Raw genomic sequence first — 16,167 nt, 5'->3', positions numbered from 1 at the left:
CACTGCCTGCCCTGCGTGCCGTGTATTTCTGCTAGTCGCTGTCGTTCCGCTCGCCCGCCGCTCGGCACCGCCGGCACATTTCCTCCGCGCTGTCGTCGCCAACCACAAAATTAAAATATAGGTTGCCTGCTGCTTCGACTCGCTCGCTCGCTCTCTCACTCGCGCGTCCTCCGGAGACGGCCGTCTCGGCTGTCTCGATGCGTCGCAGAGCCCACCCACCAGGCCATCGGTTGGTAACGTGCGGCCTGGCCTACAGTATCACCGCGGAGCTGTCATCGGTCACCTCCCTCGGGCTTTGGGGCCTGCCGCATCGAGTCCGCGCTTTAGATGTCGCGGTCCACGCGCGTCGAGCACACGACGCCCTTCTCCGCCAGGCGAGCCGTCGTCTCCGCGTTGAAGAACTCGCCGTCCGTTGACTTTATCCGGAATTTAACTGCGAGCGAGCGATAACACACACCGGGCTCTCTGTCAGCCGGCGTGTCGGTCTGCCAACGGGTCGCAGACAGAGGGGTACGTACATCTATGGGTCTCTCCGAGCGTGTTGAGCTTCGTGAACACCGCGCGGACATCTTGCACGTTGTCCTGCGCCACCGAAACACAAAACAACCATTCAGCATCAGAGACCCTGCAACATGGCGACACGATCACGCGAAGTGTTGTCATCATCATCCGCAGCGGCGACGTACCGGGTGCACCATGTCCAGGAAGCTCGTCTGACCTGGCACGATCTGGTGGTTCTGGTAGCCCAGCACGCGCGTGTACGCGGCGCTCGAGAAAAGGAACACCGCCGAGGCCTCGGCGGCCACGAGCGCGATGCAGTCCATGCACTGCTCGCAGATCTGCTGGTACACCTGCAGCTGTCCGACCTCGTGCTTCAGCGACTCGACGAACTCCTTCTTGCGCAGACGCGACTTGCGCGAGTGGTCGCGGTTGCGCTCGCGGGACTTCTCCTCCTTGATCAGCGCCTGCTTCTCGTCCTCGCTCAGGTTCTCGAAGTTGTGCGTCGGGTTGTTCTTGATCATAGCCGAGATGATCTCGGGGGGAAGCGTCTGCGAGCCCACCATGTCGGGCGGCAGCATGCCCGGCCGCACCTGGGGGGCCTTGTGGAAGGGCATGGGTGCGTTCTGGCCGGGGAAGCCGGACGACGGGTCGTACAGTCGCGAGCCGCCGTCTTGGAAGGCCAGCTCCGTGTTGGGGTTGTACATGGGCGGTGCGGGCGCCATGGGGGCGCCGAGGAAGCCATTCATGCCGCCTCCGAGGCCCGCGGGCAGCGTCATGGACGTCACGTTGTTGCCGTCGTCCATGGCGTCGTTGCGGTCGCGGCTGATGAGGTTCTCGAAGTACGCGGCGTTGGCCTGGATCTTGGCCATGTCGTTGTTGGGCCCGGGCACGCCGAAGGCGTTGGCGTTCACGTTCGGGTCGTCGTTCTCCACCTTGATGCCCATGAGGCGCGCGTACTCCTCCATGGCGTCGGCCTGCTGCGGCTGGTCCATGGGGTTGAGTCCGGGCACGTACACGCCCGGGAACACGTTCTGCGGGTCGGCGTTCAGCCCGGGGATGCCCGGGTGCGGGGGCAGCGGCCGCTGCTGCGCCTGCTGCGGGTGGCCGTACTGCGCCGCCAGGTTGGCGCTGAGCATCGAGTCGTCGTGCATCATGTCCACGTCGGACTCATTGGGCGGCGCGAAGTCCATGGCGAGGCGTCGAGTGGCGTCGAGTGAAGCGGCTGGCTGGCTGGCTGGGTCCTACGTATGCAGAGTGGCAGGTGGTCGGTCCCTCCCCCCCCTTGTCCGAGTCGGTCTGCAATTGCGGCCGCACTTGGGATGTACGACGACGACGCGGGCACGCACGCTGGTTTGTCTATGGGCTCCAGTCACGGCTGGCCTTTGTCTTGGCAGTACCGCGCGGGACACAACAAGGCGGAAATCAGATCGTGTCCAGCACACGGAATTGGGATGCAGATCCTGGATTAGCGTGCACAGCGCTTATGTTCGGACCCGTTCCCAGTGGATCCGTGTCGCGCACGGTACTGCCGAGACAGAAGTAGCGCCATGAAGTAAGCCATGGGGTCGTCCAGTCAGGGGACGGCGCTTGCGAATGAGACTGCAGTCTCAGCAGTCCAGTCCGCATCGGTCTGGACTGCTGGTGCTGCAAGCATATTTATCCGCGCAGCGTCTGATACGAGTCTTTCCTCGACTTGGCTGCGTGGACTTTCAGGGAAAGACGACGGAGCTCTCCTACCGAAATGCCCCGAGCCTCGTCACACGTTGCACCTGAACACTTCCAGCGCCGCTGGATAAAGTGAAACCGCGCTGCCGTGCCTTGGATCGTTCTCGCTGCTCGCGAGCGAATAAGATGCGGAGCGGCAAGCTGCGCCGCTCGCTGCTGGCGTTGAAGCGGCCTCGGGCCCAGCCACGCTCTGGACGGCGCACACGCCTTGCTGCTGGAGATACTTGCCTTCCGGACACCTTGCCGCTACTTCACGGAAAGAGCATCTTAATTCTTAGTCGTTGTCGCAGACGCCGGTTCACTGGCAGAGCGACGCTGGCGATCCCCATGGCCGGCCTGGCGCTTTGGCCGCCGTCCTTGCTGCCGAAGTGCAGCCGCCTCGCGCCCATGCGGTGGCGGTGGCCGGGATTGAGGCCTGCAGAACAGCCGATGGAGCTCGCCGCCAGCTGAGCGCTCCCTGTTCCCTCCACCAGCCGAGCGAGCGTGGAGATTCCGGACTGGCCCCAGTCGTGTATGGATCGCTGCGTCAGCCCGCTGCGGTGCGCTGATGAGCTGATGGTGTGTGGCTTAGCATGACGCCGCGGTGTCTCCTGCGCACTCGCATGTACAGTATCTTGTTGTGCGTCAGCGAGAGCGGGGCGAGACGGGGACAGAGACTCTGGGTCAGAGCCTCTGACCCAGAGTCTCTGTCCCCGTGCCCGACGGCAGGACGCTCTGACTCAGAGTGTCCTGCCGTCGGGCAGCAGCAGTGGGCACTGCATCGAGTTTACACGATGGTCCGACGCCTCCTTTCGTTAGCCGAAGCTGTAGCTCCGCACGATGTTCTGCCAGTGGCAGTGCCAGGGGTTAGTCACGGATGAACCGTGCCCAAGATCAGAAACTCTTCAATTTCCGCCAGCGATGTTGAAACAGTGTGTGTGGCTAAGATCATCGGTCTGGGGGTCCAGGCACGGCGGAAACAAGCGGACAACAACTCACGCTCGTCCACCGTGATCACCAATCCTGCTTGACGGATGTTGAGCGCCAAAAACCCGTGTAGCTGCTTCTATCTAATAGCCTATTCCGCAAGTATAACATAGATACTCTGCTGCGCGCGAAAGGGTTAGTGCGAAGAAGACGACTTGCTTTCAAGAAAGAACCTCGAATCTGGCATGTTATCGGAGGCGCCTATTTTGGCCACTTCAACGCGTAGTAACGCTCTTCCTCCTTTTCCGATCGCCCGGATGTCATCCTCATCCTGCGACGACGGGTCGTGCGTGACTGGGGTGAGAGGGGCTCAGTTCTCAACCTGCTCGCCAGCCACCAATTACTTCAGCTCGTCAATCTGCAGGAATGGTCTCGTTCACCCACTCGATCGCAGTCGCTGCCATTGCGGCGACCGTCGCGACGTCGTCCGCCTCGGCTCTCCAGGAAGGTGAATACTACCGCCCGACCAGCAGCGAGGCTTCGGGCGTGTATGGCACCACTGCCCCATACCGTCGCGCGCCTTGCCCAGCGCTAAACACGCTCGCAAACCACGGCTACCTGCCTCGCAACGGACAGAACGTCACGCACAAAATGATCACGGATGCGCTGGAAAAGGTCTACAACATCGGCTCGGGGGTGGCGGCGACTCTGGTTGCAGCGCTTCCGGACCCGATCAACCTGGACTACCTCGGCATCCACAACAAGATCGAGCACGACGCGTCGCTCGCCCACACGGACGCGTACTACGGCCACGACCCCATGACGGTCAACGTGACGCTGGCCGAGGAGTTTTTCAGTCGCGCGGGCAGCAACGGACTTCTCACCAACAACATCGTGGCGAAGACGCGCAAGGACCGCGGCAACACTTGCAACGCAGAGAACCCGGAGTGCTCGTACGGTGTCAAGGCCCAGTCGCTAGCTTTCCTCGAGGCATCTGTGCTGTTGATGGCGCTGGGCACCGGCGACACCATTTCGGTCGACCACGCGCGCTCGTTCATTGTCAACGAGAAGATCCCCGATGACTATACAGCCCCCAAATCGAGCGTCGGGCTCATCGCAGTGTCTGCTCGAGCCGCACTTCTGAAGGCAGAATCGCTTGGTTAAGTAACGAGTCCTGCACCATGAATGTGGCGTGTATAAACACGGTATAGTGTGACTAGTACGTCGTGACGAGCCATCATGTTATTGCAGCGTTATAGCATCTCCAGCGGTGAGGACCTATCCTAACTAAAACTTAACAGGGTCCTGGAGACCCCGAACATGCACCCATTGCACGGCGTTATTCTCAACAAAGTGCGCGCTCAAATCCACACAACATTCATTATCGCATACCACTCCGTCTCAAAATTGATGTCCCATTGTTGTAGAACACATGCGCGTTTTGTCAATATTTCGTCTTTTGCAGCGCGGTTTGGCAAATACGACGCGGCGCGTTCTCACGGTTTGAACCGTGTGCTTATTTACTCAGCACGGTTAGTTTTGACAGCAGAGTGACGAAATGAATGGCCACGGAGGTGATTTCAGAGCTGGGACAGGGCGGAAGATCGCAGATGTCGCCCTTCCTCCTCAAACCAAGGGTCCAGCTCCGCCCATTCTCCTACTTTCCCAGTCCAATGGAGGTTTCAAGCACGCCGCGAAGGCGGGAGCTCACTTTGATGAGCTCATTGATGCCGTTACAGCAGCGTACTGGGAGCTGCCGCCATCGACAATAATGCCGCGTTCTTAAGCCTGCAGGGGTCGATGGACTTGTGCATTCAGGATACAGGAGGCAACATGTTCAAGCCTCCTCACTGAAGCTTCAGCGGGAGGGAAGACTGCCTCTGAGCCTTCAGTGCTCCCCCAAAACAGCCGTAATTGTGTCGCAGAATTACAGGGAGCAGACTACTCACCATAGTTAAATCAAATACAGTTTGAGGACATCATTTTCGAGACAAAAAAAAGAGTGGGATATGACATCAATTTTGAGACGGAGTAGTATTGTTTTTCATTTGTACTACATAATAATATTATTATGCCACTTTGAAGTTTATTATTTGTGGAGTATAGGAAATTATAATATCACATTTCACACGACTATCACTATACAAATGTATATGCTCTCCACCTTTTCAACCGCAAAACTGCAAATTCCAAGTTCCTTTCGGCCACATGTAAGATAAAACAAAATACTCATATGTAGCAAGAATTTGTTTGCGTTTTGTATGCTCGTACCTAATTGAGGTGAATCTGTAGTGCTGTGGAGACTATGAAGAGGCACGCCCACCATCAGCACCAGAACCACGATGAATGATCGTTGCGACATCACCAGCCAAGTTGAGTCCAACAGCGGTAACGTTATAGGTAAGAAGACGCTGGTACATTTCCACCGTAACTGGAGCTATGTGCTCCAATTTGTTTCACTTATACCGTGCCTATGGACGTCTAATGAGTGTGGAGTTCGCCGTGGCTTGACTGTATTTTTTTTAAGGGATTGAAGCGGACTGTTGCTCGCCGCAACCACAACAGTGGTGCGAAAGTAACTGAGGGAACATAACCACTGCCTTTTTTGGTGCTTTGACACCTCTGCCTGTCTATGCTGCAACAGGGGAATACCAAGCTCGTGTTTGCCTATACTTTTCTACTGATCAATTGGAATCTAATGTGCAGAGCTGGAAATACAGCATCAATCCGTTCTGGTCATATTGGTCAGGGGGGAGACTCTTTAGCCATTCCTTTTGGGAACATGAAGAATGACCAAGATGACTCACGGCCTCGCGACGCCCGACACGTTTACGCTGATCCATTTGTTCCAGAAATTGGTCATATTCTTTCATCGACCATCTATCTTGCTACATTTAGCTATTGGAGCACTACTGTCGTGTGCTATGCATGCCAAGGCAGGTGTTTGTTTACTCTCTTTCATAGATTAATTCTGGTGTGGAGAGGCTCTTAGTGGGTAGTTTGGATGGATTATTTCCTGCTGATTGCCAGTTTAGTGCTCCTTTTATCTTAGTATTTGTATGAACCAGCATTTCTCAACAGAGGTTTCTTTCGTTCAGTGGTTAGGTAACCTATAATACTCGATAAAAACGCAAACACATCAGTGGTAATAGAGCTGGGGGTATGGTTGTCGCGGGTTCGAGTCCCCTCGGACACGTTAATTCTGTTATAAAGGTATGATTACGACTTACAGTAACTAACATTGATTTGCCTGTCTGTCTTATCTCTTGACTAAACTATTGATTGCTCATACACTCGTCCACCAACTGTACGAAGCTGCCACGTGCGAATATGACCAGCCGCTTGTGGGTGCTGAATACGTTTGGCCGGATAAGCTGTCGCCCCATTATCCACTCACAAAGGTTTTGCTCTGCCTCAGCTGTCAGGCGTGGTTGAGGGCCAACCGATTCGCTTCACCCACTTATGCTCGGGGCGAGGTCAATTTCCGCCACTAGTCTAACTGCAAAAGCAGACGAGACAAATGGGTGGTCGAGTACTGTATACATCAAAATGAAATTTCGCTATGTTTTTCTTCTCTACCGACACGATTGTTACGCACTGAAGAATTTTGCTCGCATCACTTGTTTATCACCATGATTCTCTATCGCACATTGCTTTCAAACCATCCTCTTCGTCACAACGCACTCTTCGGAAATACAAATGTCATTGCACAGCTTATTAAGGACCGCATTGTAGTGGGCCTACTTTGGCTCACTACTTTGCTTACACGTTGCGCTACGTGTATGATGAAGCGTAAGTACTTAGTAATTGCTTAGGTTAACTATATTTGAATACACAAATATAATTTAAATCAGATAAGACTCCAAGTGACTTAGATTAGGTAAAATGAGAACTGTATTGATTGTGAATTGATCTTCCTCCTAAATCTGCTAAAACTGTTTATCATCTATGAAAGGGATTGACAGCTGCTGGCTGTCAGAGCCCCGCTAATATGCACGTCTTTAATTGGTAAAAAGATGCTGCTTTCTACCAATGGATCTTTGGGTAGGTGTGGACCACTCATTGTGGTGGCCCACTTCAATATATCCATTGGTGTGACTTACACCACGGTGAGGAAGTATCTAAAACTTTTAACAGATATTTATCTGTTAAACCATAAGTGACAAATGTCATGCACAAGTGACAGTTGTCACTTGTGACCGTTGTCATGCACACGTGACCGTCGTCACTTGTGTGTGTAACCCCGTTACACGCATAACATGCCACTCGTTGCGACGGTATTCTACAGTCAAAATTGCGATTTTTACGGTACTAATTGTCTGCGCCGACGCAGACAAATTCTTGAGCATTCTGGATTACTCCAGAAATAAGCGCAGTTTGTATGGCGACCACTCAAGTGGGTTTTCGAACTTGTCTGCACCAAACGCAGACAATAACGCAGAAGATTTGATACAAAACCAGCGAGCGGCGCAGACAAATTCAAGAGAATCTATGATTGTATATGATATACCACGTTAGAAAGAGTTAAAGAGTTCCAATTTGCCTTTTGGCTAGCTGTTTTGCTAATCAGCCATTGACTTGTGTATAAAAGTTCGAAGTAGCCTAGTCTCTATTCAATGCCACTTTGATCTTACATTTTGCCGTAGTGAACGTAGGATATGCAGTTTTGAAGTTGAAAATGGTAGAAGGTATTTAGAATTTCAGTGCGCACTTTTTGAAATAGAGTGTTGACTTTGAGAATAGCGATAAAGTTGAGACTCACGTGGACCGTCTTTCTCCCTGCGGTGAGTTCAAAAGAGAGCATTCCGTGAGGCAAAAATCACATTCATTGTTGGTGCATTCATCCGAGTCCGCTTTTGTATAGTTAGCGTTGAGACTGGGGTCTTTTTTATTAATTCAGTTTTATTGTATTTCGCACTCTATTTTAGAGTGCTTATCCAGACTTGAAAATATATATAAATGACCTGAATGATTGGCTTAAATGCTAGCTAAACCGCACCTAGTTCGTAACGAAAGAGCAACAGGTATGTGACACAGCCCATTATGGTACAACGTCCAGCGACTACGATCTTCCTACGGCTACCTTTACCGACTTCGCCGACTTCCCACAACCAATCCGTCTGGTAATACCACACTCGTACCCTGCTTGCTTGCCTGCCCGCCGAGACAGATTCGACTGTATGCGAACGTCGTCGTACCGCTACGGATAGCTCTTTTATCAACTCCGATACGTAAGCAGCCGCCGCGGAAACATAATATCTATGCTTAAGTGAACTCAGCCGAAGTGTGCGTTGTAACTATGAAGCAAGTAGGGGTTGGGAGGTGATACCATATTGTATGATACAAGCTATCAGACCAGATCTATGCTGGCCGGCAACAGCAAACGAAGCAAAGGTAACGCACATGCCTTAAGCACAGTTCGATTTACAGGCTACGTTTCCTCCAAAGCATTTACTTTTTCTTTTTATCTCTTCCGTGCACAAGTGCCCAAATCAGCAGGTTGTTGAATGTCTGGCTCGGCCGAGGAAAAGGCAGCGGAGGCAAGGCGCCGCCCCCGTTACTGCTCACGAAAGGTGTAACGGGGTTACACGCACAAGTGGCTACAAGCCACTTGTGATTTTAACAGATAAATATCTGTTAAAAGTTTTAGATACTTCCTCACCGTGGTGTAAGTCACACCAATGGATACATTGAAGTGGGCCACCACAATGCGTGGTCCACACCTACCCAAAGATCCAGCAGCATCTTTCTACAAATTAGAGACGTGCATATTGACGGGGTTCTGACAGCCAGCCGCTGTCAAACCCTTTCATAGATGATAAATAGTTTTAGCAGATTTAGGATGAAGATCAATTTACAATCAATACAGTTCTCATTTTACCTTATTGGAATCTGTATTTGATTTATATTATACTTGTGTACTCAAGTATAATTAATTCAAATTATTAATAAACTCCTACGCTTCCTCATACACGTAGCGCGACGTGTAAGCTAAAGTAGTGAGCCAAAGTAGGCCCACTACATATTGCGGCAGGGGTGGGTAATACTTGCCCCGAACGCGCGTCTGTGGTGACAGGAAGCTGGAGCACCGGAGCTGTCGGATCTCGACGGGCGGGAGGTCATGCGCGTTGCCTACGGGCGGCAGTGTTCAGTCGTCGGGAAGTGGAGGATCCACTGAACCACAGCCACCTTGCCTGACGTGACGTCAGAAAGCACGGCCGCGGGCTCAGGCCGCGGTGGTGGAGGCGTGGACGCACCCATGTGACAACGCAACTCAGTGAAAAGTTCAAACAGCTTATCCACTTTATCTGCTAGTGAAAGGCTCTGCGGCACGGTAGGCGTTGGGTACGCACTCGGCACGAAGGACCGAGTGAAGTCGCCGAGGTCGAAAGCTGCACAAGCCGGCGCTGGCTGTAGAGACGCCTCCATTGCGCCGGAATGGAGCGGGGCTGGACCAGTTGGCGGTACGGTGGACACGCAGCTGACGACGCTGGTCGATGCAGACGCAGCGGGCGGCGTGGGCGATCCACTGACGACGACGCACGAATCGGCGCTGGCGGCGTTGGCGCCGCACATGCTCACGCCTCCGGTGCAGTTGCCAGTGCTGGCGACTCCGCACTTATCACCGCTGGCCTCGACGTAGACTCGGTCGTTGGCGTGGCCACACCTGCCAGCGCTGGCGGCACCTCTGCAGCCTCCGCCGAAATCCCCGTTGTCGGAGACGAAGAGATGGGCCCGCCAGACGCGGCGCCACGTGGGGTCGGCGCCGCCTCTCTCTCTCTCTCTCTCTCTCTCTCTCTCTCTCTCTCTCTCTCTCTCTCTCTCTCTCTCTCTCTCTACTCTAACTGGTACTTCTCTTGCTACGCTATAAGGCCAGACAAGTTTACGCTTTCTGCTTTATTAATTTGTACGCGATAACCAGATGTGCTGGTTTTCTTCCTCTAACGATGATTGCTGCTCCCTGGAACTCATAGGTGCAGATATGACGTGTTCTTGGCCACCACAGCCGCTCCGTAGGTGTAGTGCATACCAAGAATACACAACGAAACCAGGCAGCAAGTCCCACATCCTATTTTCAGATAATACACTAAACACACTGTCCTCCCAGACTTAAGCTTCGCCTCAACCCAGACAAAAATAATAAATTTTAAAATAAATTTTATTCTTTTTACCCGATTCAGATGCTACAGTGGGCGCCTTCCATAACCATTCTAAAAGTGTTTTATGGAATCAATTTTAATGCTGGGGTTAGGTGACGTAGATTAGCCGATCTCACACTCTGTTCGAAAACGAACTTCCAAAACCTCACTAAAATCGTTTAATCTGGTCGCGTTCAAATGTCTCATATTAGTACAAGAGCAGGTGTAAATGTACCACGTAACTCGGACAAAATTTCGAATTCGTCAACAGATTTTGAGATCTTCAGAAGACGCGATGCTCGCGTGTCATTTGGCCTTCAGGCGGGAAGCGCACCATGCGCGGGGCGGGGGCGTTGCTAGCGATATCGGTGCACATGCGAACGCGAGACCGCCTAGCTGCGGCGCTCAAAGAGCTCCGGAGAAGGCTTCATGAGCAATTGGTGCTCCATGAGCGACGCCGGTTGCTGCGGGTGTGTCACTATGCCACACTGAACTGCATTCCAGATCCAAGTGAGTCGGATTGGATGAAGCTGTGGCAGCACGGCTCTGATGCCAACTTCATCCATTTTACAAGTTTAGATCAGTTGTAATTTTCGCCCTGGTTGCTGATTTCACGCTGAATGAGCTAACCCCACTGGTTTCCTCTGTAATCGTTTCTAGAACCTCATTTCGTGCCCTGTGAAGGCAGTTTTCAGGGTTTTACAACTTGCCAGGGTTCAGTCCAAAGGAAGGACGCCCTCCCCGGCTTAAGTTCAAGCACCAAGCTCTTGCTGTAATACTCGTCTTCTATGTTGACTCTCTTCATGCAAAAATGGCGTGCATGTTTTTTGGCGCGCCACCGGCGACTCTGAGTCGCGTCCTCAATGCAGCCGAGGTGGCACTTGGTAGCGCCTTGAACAGCTTCCGACCGGCGCGTATCTCGTGGCCATCTCCGACTCGGCAACGCGCACTCGCCAAACTTACAGCTCTTCGAGAGCCTCTGCTTCAATTCACGTGGGGGTTTATAGACGGAAAAAACCTGAAGGTATTGAGAGCATATTTCTTGTCGACTACTCCTAGTTTACTCAGGTTTAACTCATTTTGTGGTTTGAGGGCAGGTTCTGCAACCAGCGGATCCAGACGTTCAAAACGCCTTCTACAACGGGTGGCTGCACGACGTCTTCGTGACCGGAACACTCTGTTTTGGTGCCGATGGGCTCGTTGTCTGGGCACGACACAATTGCCCGGGCAGCTGGAACGATGCCGAGAATTGCGTGGAGTTTCGAGAGAACCTCATGAATCCAGATCTTTGCCCAGACATGAGGTATGGCGTTGTTGCTGACAGCGCTTTCCCTTGCTCCGGTCACATGACAGGACGAATCCTAACACCACTGAAGGAGGGCGATTTGGGCCGGCTGATTCCTTCTGTGCGGGAATCTGCACAAATTTTGTCTGCAGCGATCACTTCAATTCGTCAAGCAGCAGAATGGGGAATGGGGTCAGTTGAGAAAGTTTACAAGAGGCTTCTGCTGCCTCTACCCCCCGACAAGAGCAAGCGCGCATTGCGTCTCGACAACCTGTTCAGGCTGTCTAACTTTCGCGTGCGATCACTAGAAATAAGCCAGATACGAACAACATTTTTTTACGGAATTGACGATAACCAGTAACTAGTTTTTTTAAACGAAAACAACGCAGTTGATGTCAAAGCCCTCTTCACTTCTTTTGCATGGATGAGAACAAGAGCATCATCTCTTTGTGGCGGTTCTTGGCTTCCTCTCGGTCGAGGTCGAGTCACTGTTCGTAGCGACGTCGGTTCTCTTTGTGCTCTTGCTGCCATTGCTCCGCCTTCAGCTTTTGGGCGGCACTTTCCACCCTGTAGCGCTCCTCGCGTTCAACTTGAGCGGCGTCGAGCTCTCGCTGTCGCCGATTCTCTGCTGCCTCGTGTTCTTCACGGCGGACGCGGTCTCGTTCGTCTCGGTCACGCTTCTCGGCTTCCAAACGCTCGCGTCGTTCTTCGCAGCGCCGCTTCTCCTCCGCCGCCTCTTTCCGGTCCGAGTCCTCCCGAAGCAGCAACATCATCTCCATTATGTCGCTGCGACCTGATTGCTGCATCTGCTCCACGTTGGTTAGGCGTTTTTCGAGCTCGCTCAACTTACGAGCAGTTCGGACACGTTTCGTCTTGCCGTATGTGTTTTCTGCTGACAGCGCTGTTGCCTCGCTCGCTGATCGCTTTGCGAACTGGGTGATGTTGTCTCGGAAGACACGTAGATCCTGGCCGCCTAAGCGAGCGGACGAGGCCGATTTCTTCGGGTTTGCCTGCTTCTCTCTGGCGTCAGCTGCAGCTTTGGATGGATCACGCCGAAGGGGCTCCCGCGAAAGGCTTGTTACCGTCGGGAGGTGACCGACTATAGATCCCTTGGGTCTTCCTGTCGGTTTTCGGGATGGTGCGCTGGTCGGCGTCGACGGTGTTCGAGATTGATCTACCGGAGGACCTGCTGTGGTCGCAGAAGCACCTGGGGTCAAGGCACCGCAAACCCCGCTTGTAGATGCCTCGTCGTGTACGATCTGGTCGGACTTCTCTTCACTGTCGTCTTCTCCGGCAGACGACTCGTCGGAGAGATCCAACTCCGTGGCTAACGCCGCATCAATGGTGGAGCCGTCTCGACGGGTGATTATACCAGAAACGGAGGGCAGTCTTTTCATCTGTCCGTCATCAGGTTCTTGAGCGACACCCACAGGTCCGTGTTGAACATCGCCGTCTTGCAAATTGCCCTCTACCAGCAGTGAGTCTCCGTCAGCTTCCTCCTCGCTTGAGGACACATCGTCTCCATTCGATCCACGCTGGGACCTTCCTGCGTTCCCCATCTGCTTCATTGTACGATCAGCCTCGGCACGAACGGCCTCGGACACACGCTGCAGGAGTTCGGCGTCGTCAGCACCGTCGTCAAGACCATCATCCATAGTGTTCACGGATGTATGCTCTTCCATCTCTCGCTTCGCGGCTTTTGCCAACGCGATGTGAACTGGCATTTTGGCTTTGCCCGTTGGCTTGGCTGTCCCCGCCAGGTCCTTAAACTTGCGCTTGAGCGAGTCAGCATCTCGTTCAGGCCAGGTTTTTGGGCGTTTGAAGTCGTACACCCGCTTGACCCGCTCCCAGTCGTTTCCACCTAGTGGCTTGAGCTGTTTCACAATCAGACAAAGCGTAATAATCTCATGGTGACTGTAATTCCTGTAGCCGGTTTGTCTACCCTTCTGCAGGTACGACGCAACCACACGCACATCATGTTAGCAGCAAGACCATATCTACCGGCCACACAACGCGAGTCGACCGACCCTCCCCATCTTCTGCCTCGGCCGCAAAATCCAGAATGCACGCAGTCAAATCATTTGAAATGTGTATAGAACGATATCTGGCCGACTGTCATACAAAGACTAAGTAATATGCACCGCTGGTCTCAATACAAAGTTCAAGTAATTTGCACTGAACTGCTGACCGTTCGCAACAACGAGCACGAGCTCCTCCTCAGAGGTGTTGCAGGTGGCGGTGCTGGCAGCCCCACCATCCACAGCGACAGATAAACCAAAGCTGGTCGCCGTAGGAAACGGTGACTTCCTCGCCCGGAAGAATATCGCGGCGAGACACCGCCACAATCGTGAGATTGCCCCCGACTTGCACCTCTTCAAAGCGACAGTTAGGATTGCAGTGGTGATTGAGGAAGCGCATCTTTCCCCCACACCACAAGGCGTCCAACACAACGCTTCTCCCATCAGTAGCTGGAGTCTCGAGCAGCATTCGATAGCTGTTGTCCATCTGGCCTCGACTCGGTGCCTCATCCAGCCCCATAAAGTATCCAAAATATTGACCGATGATCTGTCCGCGAGGAATGAAGCCCAGCGTCGTGATTCCATATTCTTCGAGTCGCCGATTCCAGCTAAGGAGTAGATTGGGATTCTCTTGCAGGGCGTTGCCACACTCACCCTTGAACGCACAATTGGACTTCGTACAAAACCGGTTGTTGAGCGCGTTGCTGCAGGTTAGCGCGCAGCATCGTTGGGGGCATTTGCAGCGTGGTGCTTCTGGAATCGTCTTGAACGTCCATTTCTCCGCATTTGAATGGTTTTGGATTGGATCCACGTACGTCGGCCAAGCCGCAGGCAACCAGTCGACAACAAGTGTTTTGTTTTTCCCCGAAGGCTGAGCCTGGGAGCTGTTGGAGGAACCTGGTGAGCCAGGTAACGACTGGGTCAGCGTTTCCTGTGAGCTTCTCTCATCATCACGGGAAGCACGCGGCGTAGTTGCTCCAGATAGATGGGTCTCCACAGATAGACGTCGGGTGCAGTCGGATGGGTACCCGGACTGCGTCGACCACGACGCAACCGTGGGGGCATACGAGCTGTCGTCCTCGCTGCTCTCTCCGTCGTTGTCTCCAGCATGAATCGGACCCCGAGCAGGCCCCTCCTCCATCTGCGCACACGAAGGCGCCGAGACGCGTGTGGCCGGATGTATTCCAACGGCTCCGGCTGCCGGTGAGGGATCCGACTGCGATGGGGAGGGCGTGAAAGACTTGTCAGCACGCGGCGATTTCGACTGCTTCTTGGAGCTAGCAACGCAAGGTGATAGGCCGGCCTCACTGCTTGTTCTCTTGTTGGGCGCGGACGGGATCATTGAGCTATCAAAAAGAAACAGTTAGCTCGGTCCACAACAAATCAATAGCTACTGACACACCTCGTGATGTCTTCTTCTCGGCTAATTCGAAAGTGAGCGCCAGGCTGAAAGCGCGCGGATTTTCGCGCCTCCAGAAGATCGCAAATTTCAAACTAGTTGTTAAATCGGGTGGTTGAAGTTGCCACATCAGGACCGCATCAAACTAAAACTAAAACTAAAAGGGGGAATTGTTTAATCTACTAAAACAGATAGTCGATCAAACAATTCGGTTTAACCCTTTGACTACCAGCCAGATGGAGTGATTTATAGGTCCATAGGGACCCATGAGAGGTCTAATCGCAAGATGCGATTGGACAAAACTAAAAGCTACGAGACGACGGCAAAGCACTGTACAACCTAACAGGTCTCCATGGACCTGTAAAATGCATTACCGCAGGAGCCACAAACAGTTCGTGTGACCTGCCATAGTTGTTTTCTCGTCTAGCTAGCAGCCCCGCCTCCACTTCGTGGACAAAAGGACTTAGATGCGTTGTTCAATGTAGCCGACGACGACACGTGAGACTGGGAGACCGACACGGACCCTGGCCTGGAAGGGTGCGGAGCAGGTTCGAATGTATACCAGCTAATATTCAAATTCATACATCAGGCAACGCTACAGAATCCTAACCAAACTAGATGAGCTTACAGTGATAGCGTCATAGCAAGCCAATGTGAATATTACACAGGATTTCATGTGCAGGAGTGCGAGCGGTTGGCGGATGTAGATTGGAAACTGATACTACATGGGGTGCTCGGCTAAGCACGCATACTTGAGGTAATGCTATAACGAAATGACGCTGAGCTGAGAGCGCGCGGGCTGCGACACCGCCGCTCGGAGGTCAGCATCCTCAGTGGGCTTGCCGTGATGTCCACCCCAAACGGCTCCTACTTCCGTAGACCATTGCCGTTGTAGCGACACTGACCAGGGCGCGACGGCATGTAGCTTGACCTCTCAAACTTTTGATTGGAAGTACCGTGAAGTAAACCAGCGTCGCCACGTGGAAAAATTGGTGTTTTTGATTGGTCGTTTTTTTCCCTGTGCGTTGAATTGATTTGCTAGAGCCATAGGTCCAAGGAGACCCGTAAGAAATCTCTGGTAGTGAAAGGGTTAATGAGGTGTTTAATGCGACTTTTAATGCCGAGGTTAGGGTTGCATAATACTCTTTTAGGAGGGTTATGGAAGGCGCCCAGTTGATTCGGAAGAAACAAAAG

The 16,167-nt window shown here is 53.0% G+C and overlaps 3 protein-coding genes across 3 annotated transcripts; 1 reads left to right on the top strand and 2 right to left on the bottom strand.

Moving 5' to 3' along the window:
• Positions 1–323: 323 nt before the first annotated feature.
• On the bottom strand, positions 324–1,691 carry IUM83_15307 (diguanylate cyclase; the record flags this gene model as incomplete). Its single annotated transcript, XM_067940111.1, has 3 exons — positions 324–433; positions 519–582; positions 687–1,691. 3 exons carry the CDS (start codon positions 1,689–1,691, stop codon positions 324–326), a joined length of 1,179 nt encoding a protein of 392 aa, XP_067794488.1.
• A 1,867-nt stretch (positions 1,692–3,558) lies between these two features.
• IUM83_15306 (chloroperoxidase) lies at positions 3,559–4,296 on the top strand (the record flags this gene model as incomplete). Its single annotated transcript, XM_067940110.1, has 1 exon — positions 3,559–4,296. The coding sequence occupies one exon, from the start codon at positions 3,559–3,561 to the stop codon at positions 4,294–4,296; it is 738 nt and encodes a 245-aa protein (XP_067794418.1).
• A 7,745-nt stretch (positions 4,297–12,041) lies between these two features.
• On the bottom strand, positions 12,042–13,592 carry IUM83_15305 (uncharacterized protein; the record flags this gene model as incomplete). The annotated part of the gene is made up of 2 exons (XM_067940109.1): positions 12,042–13,502; positions 13,584–13,592. The coding sequence occupies 2 exons, from the start codon at positions 13,590–13,592 to the stop codon at positions 12,042–12,044; spliced, it is 1,470 nt and encodes a 489-aa protein (XP_067794489.1).
• Positions 13,593–16,167: the final 2,575 nt, after the last annotated feature.

The sequence above is a fragment of the Phytophthora cinnamomi genome, assembly GCF_018691715.1.
Source record: "Phytophthora cinnamomi strain GKB4 chromosome Unknown Contig24, whole genome shotgun sequence".
Taxonomy (NCBI): Eukaryota; Oomycota; class Peronosporomycetes; order Peronosporales; family Peronosporaceae; genus Phytophthora; species Phytophthora cinnamomi.
The sequence above is the reverse complement of the archived record's forward strand: the minus strand, read 5'-3'. Positions and strand labels throughout refer to the sequence as shown.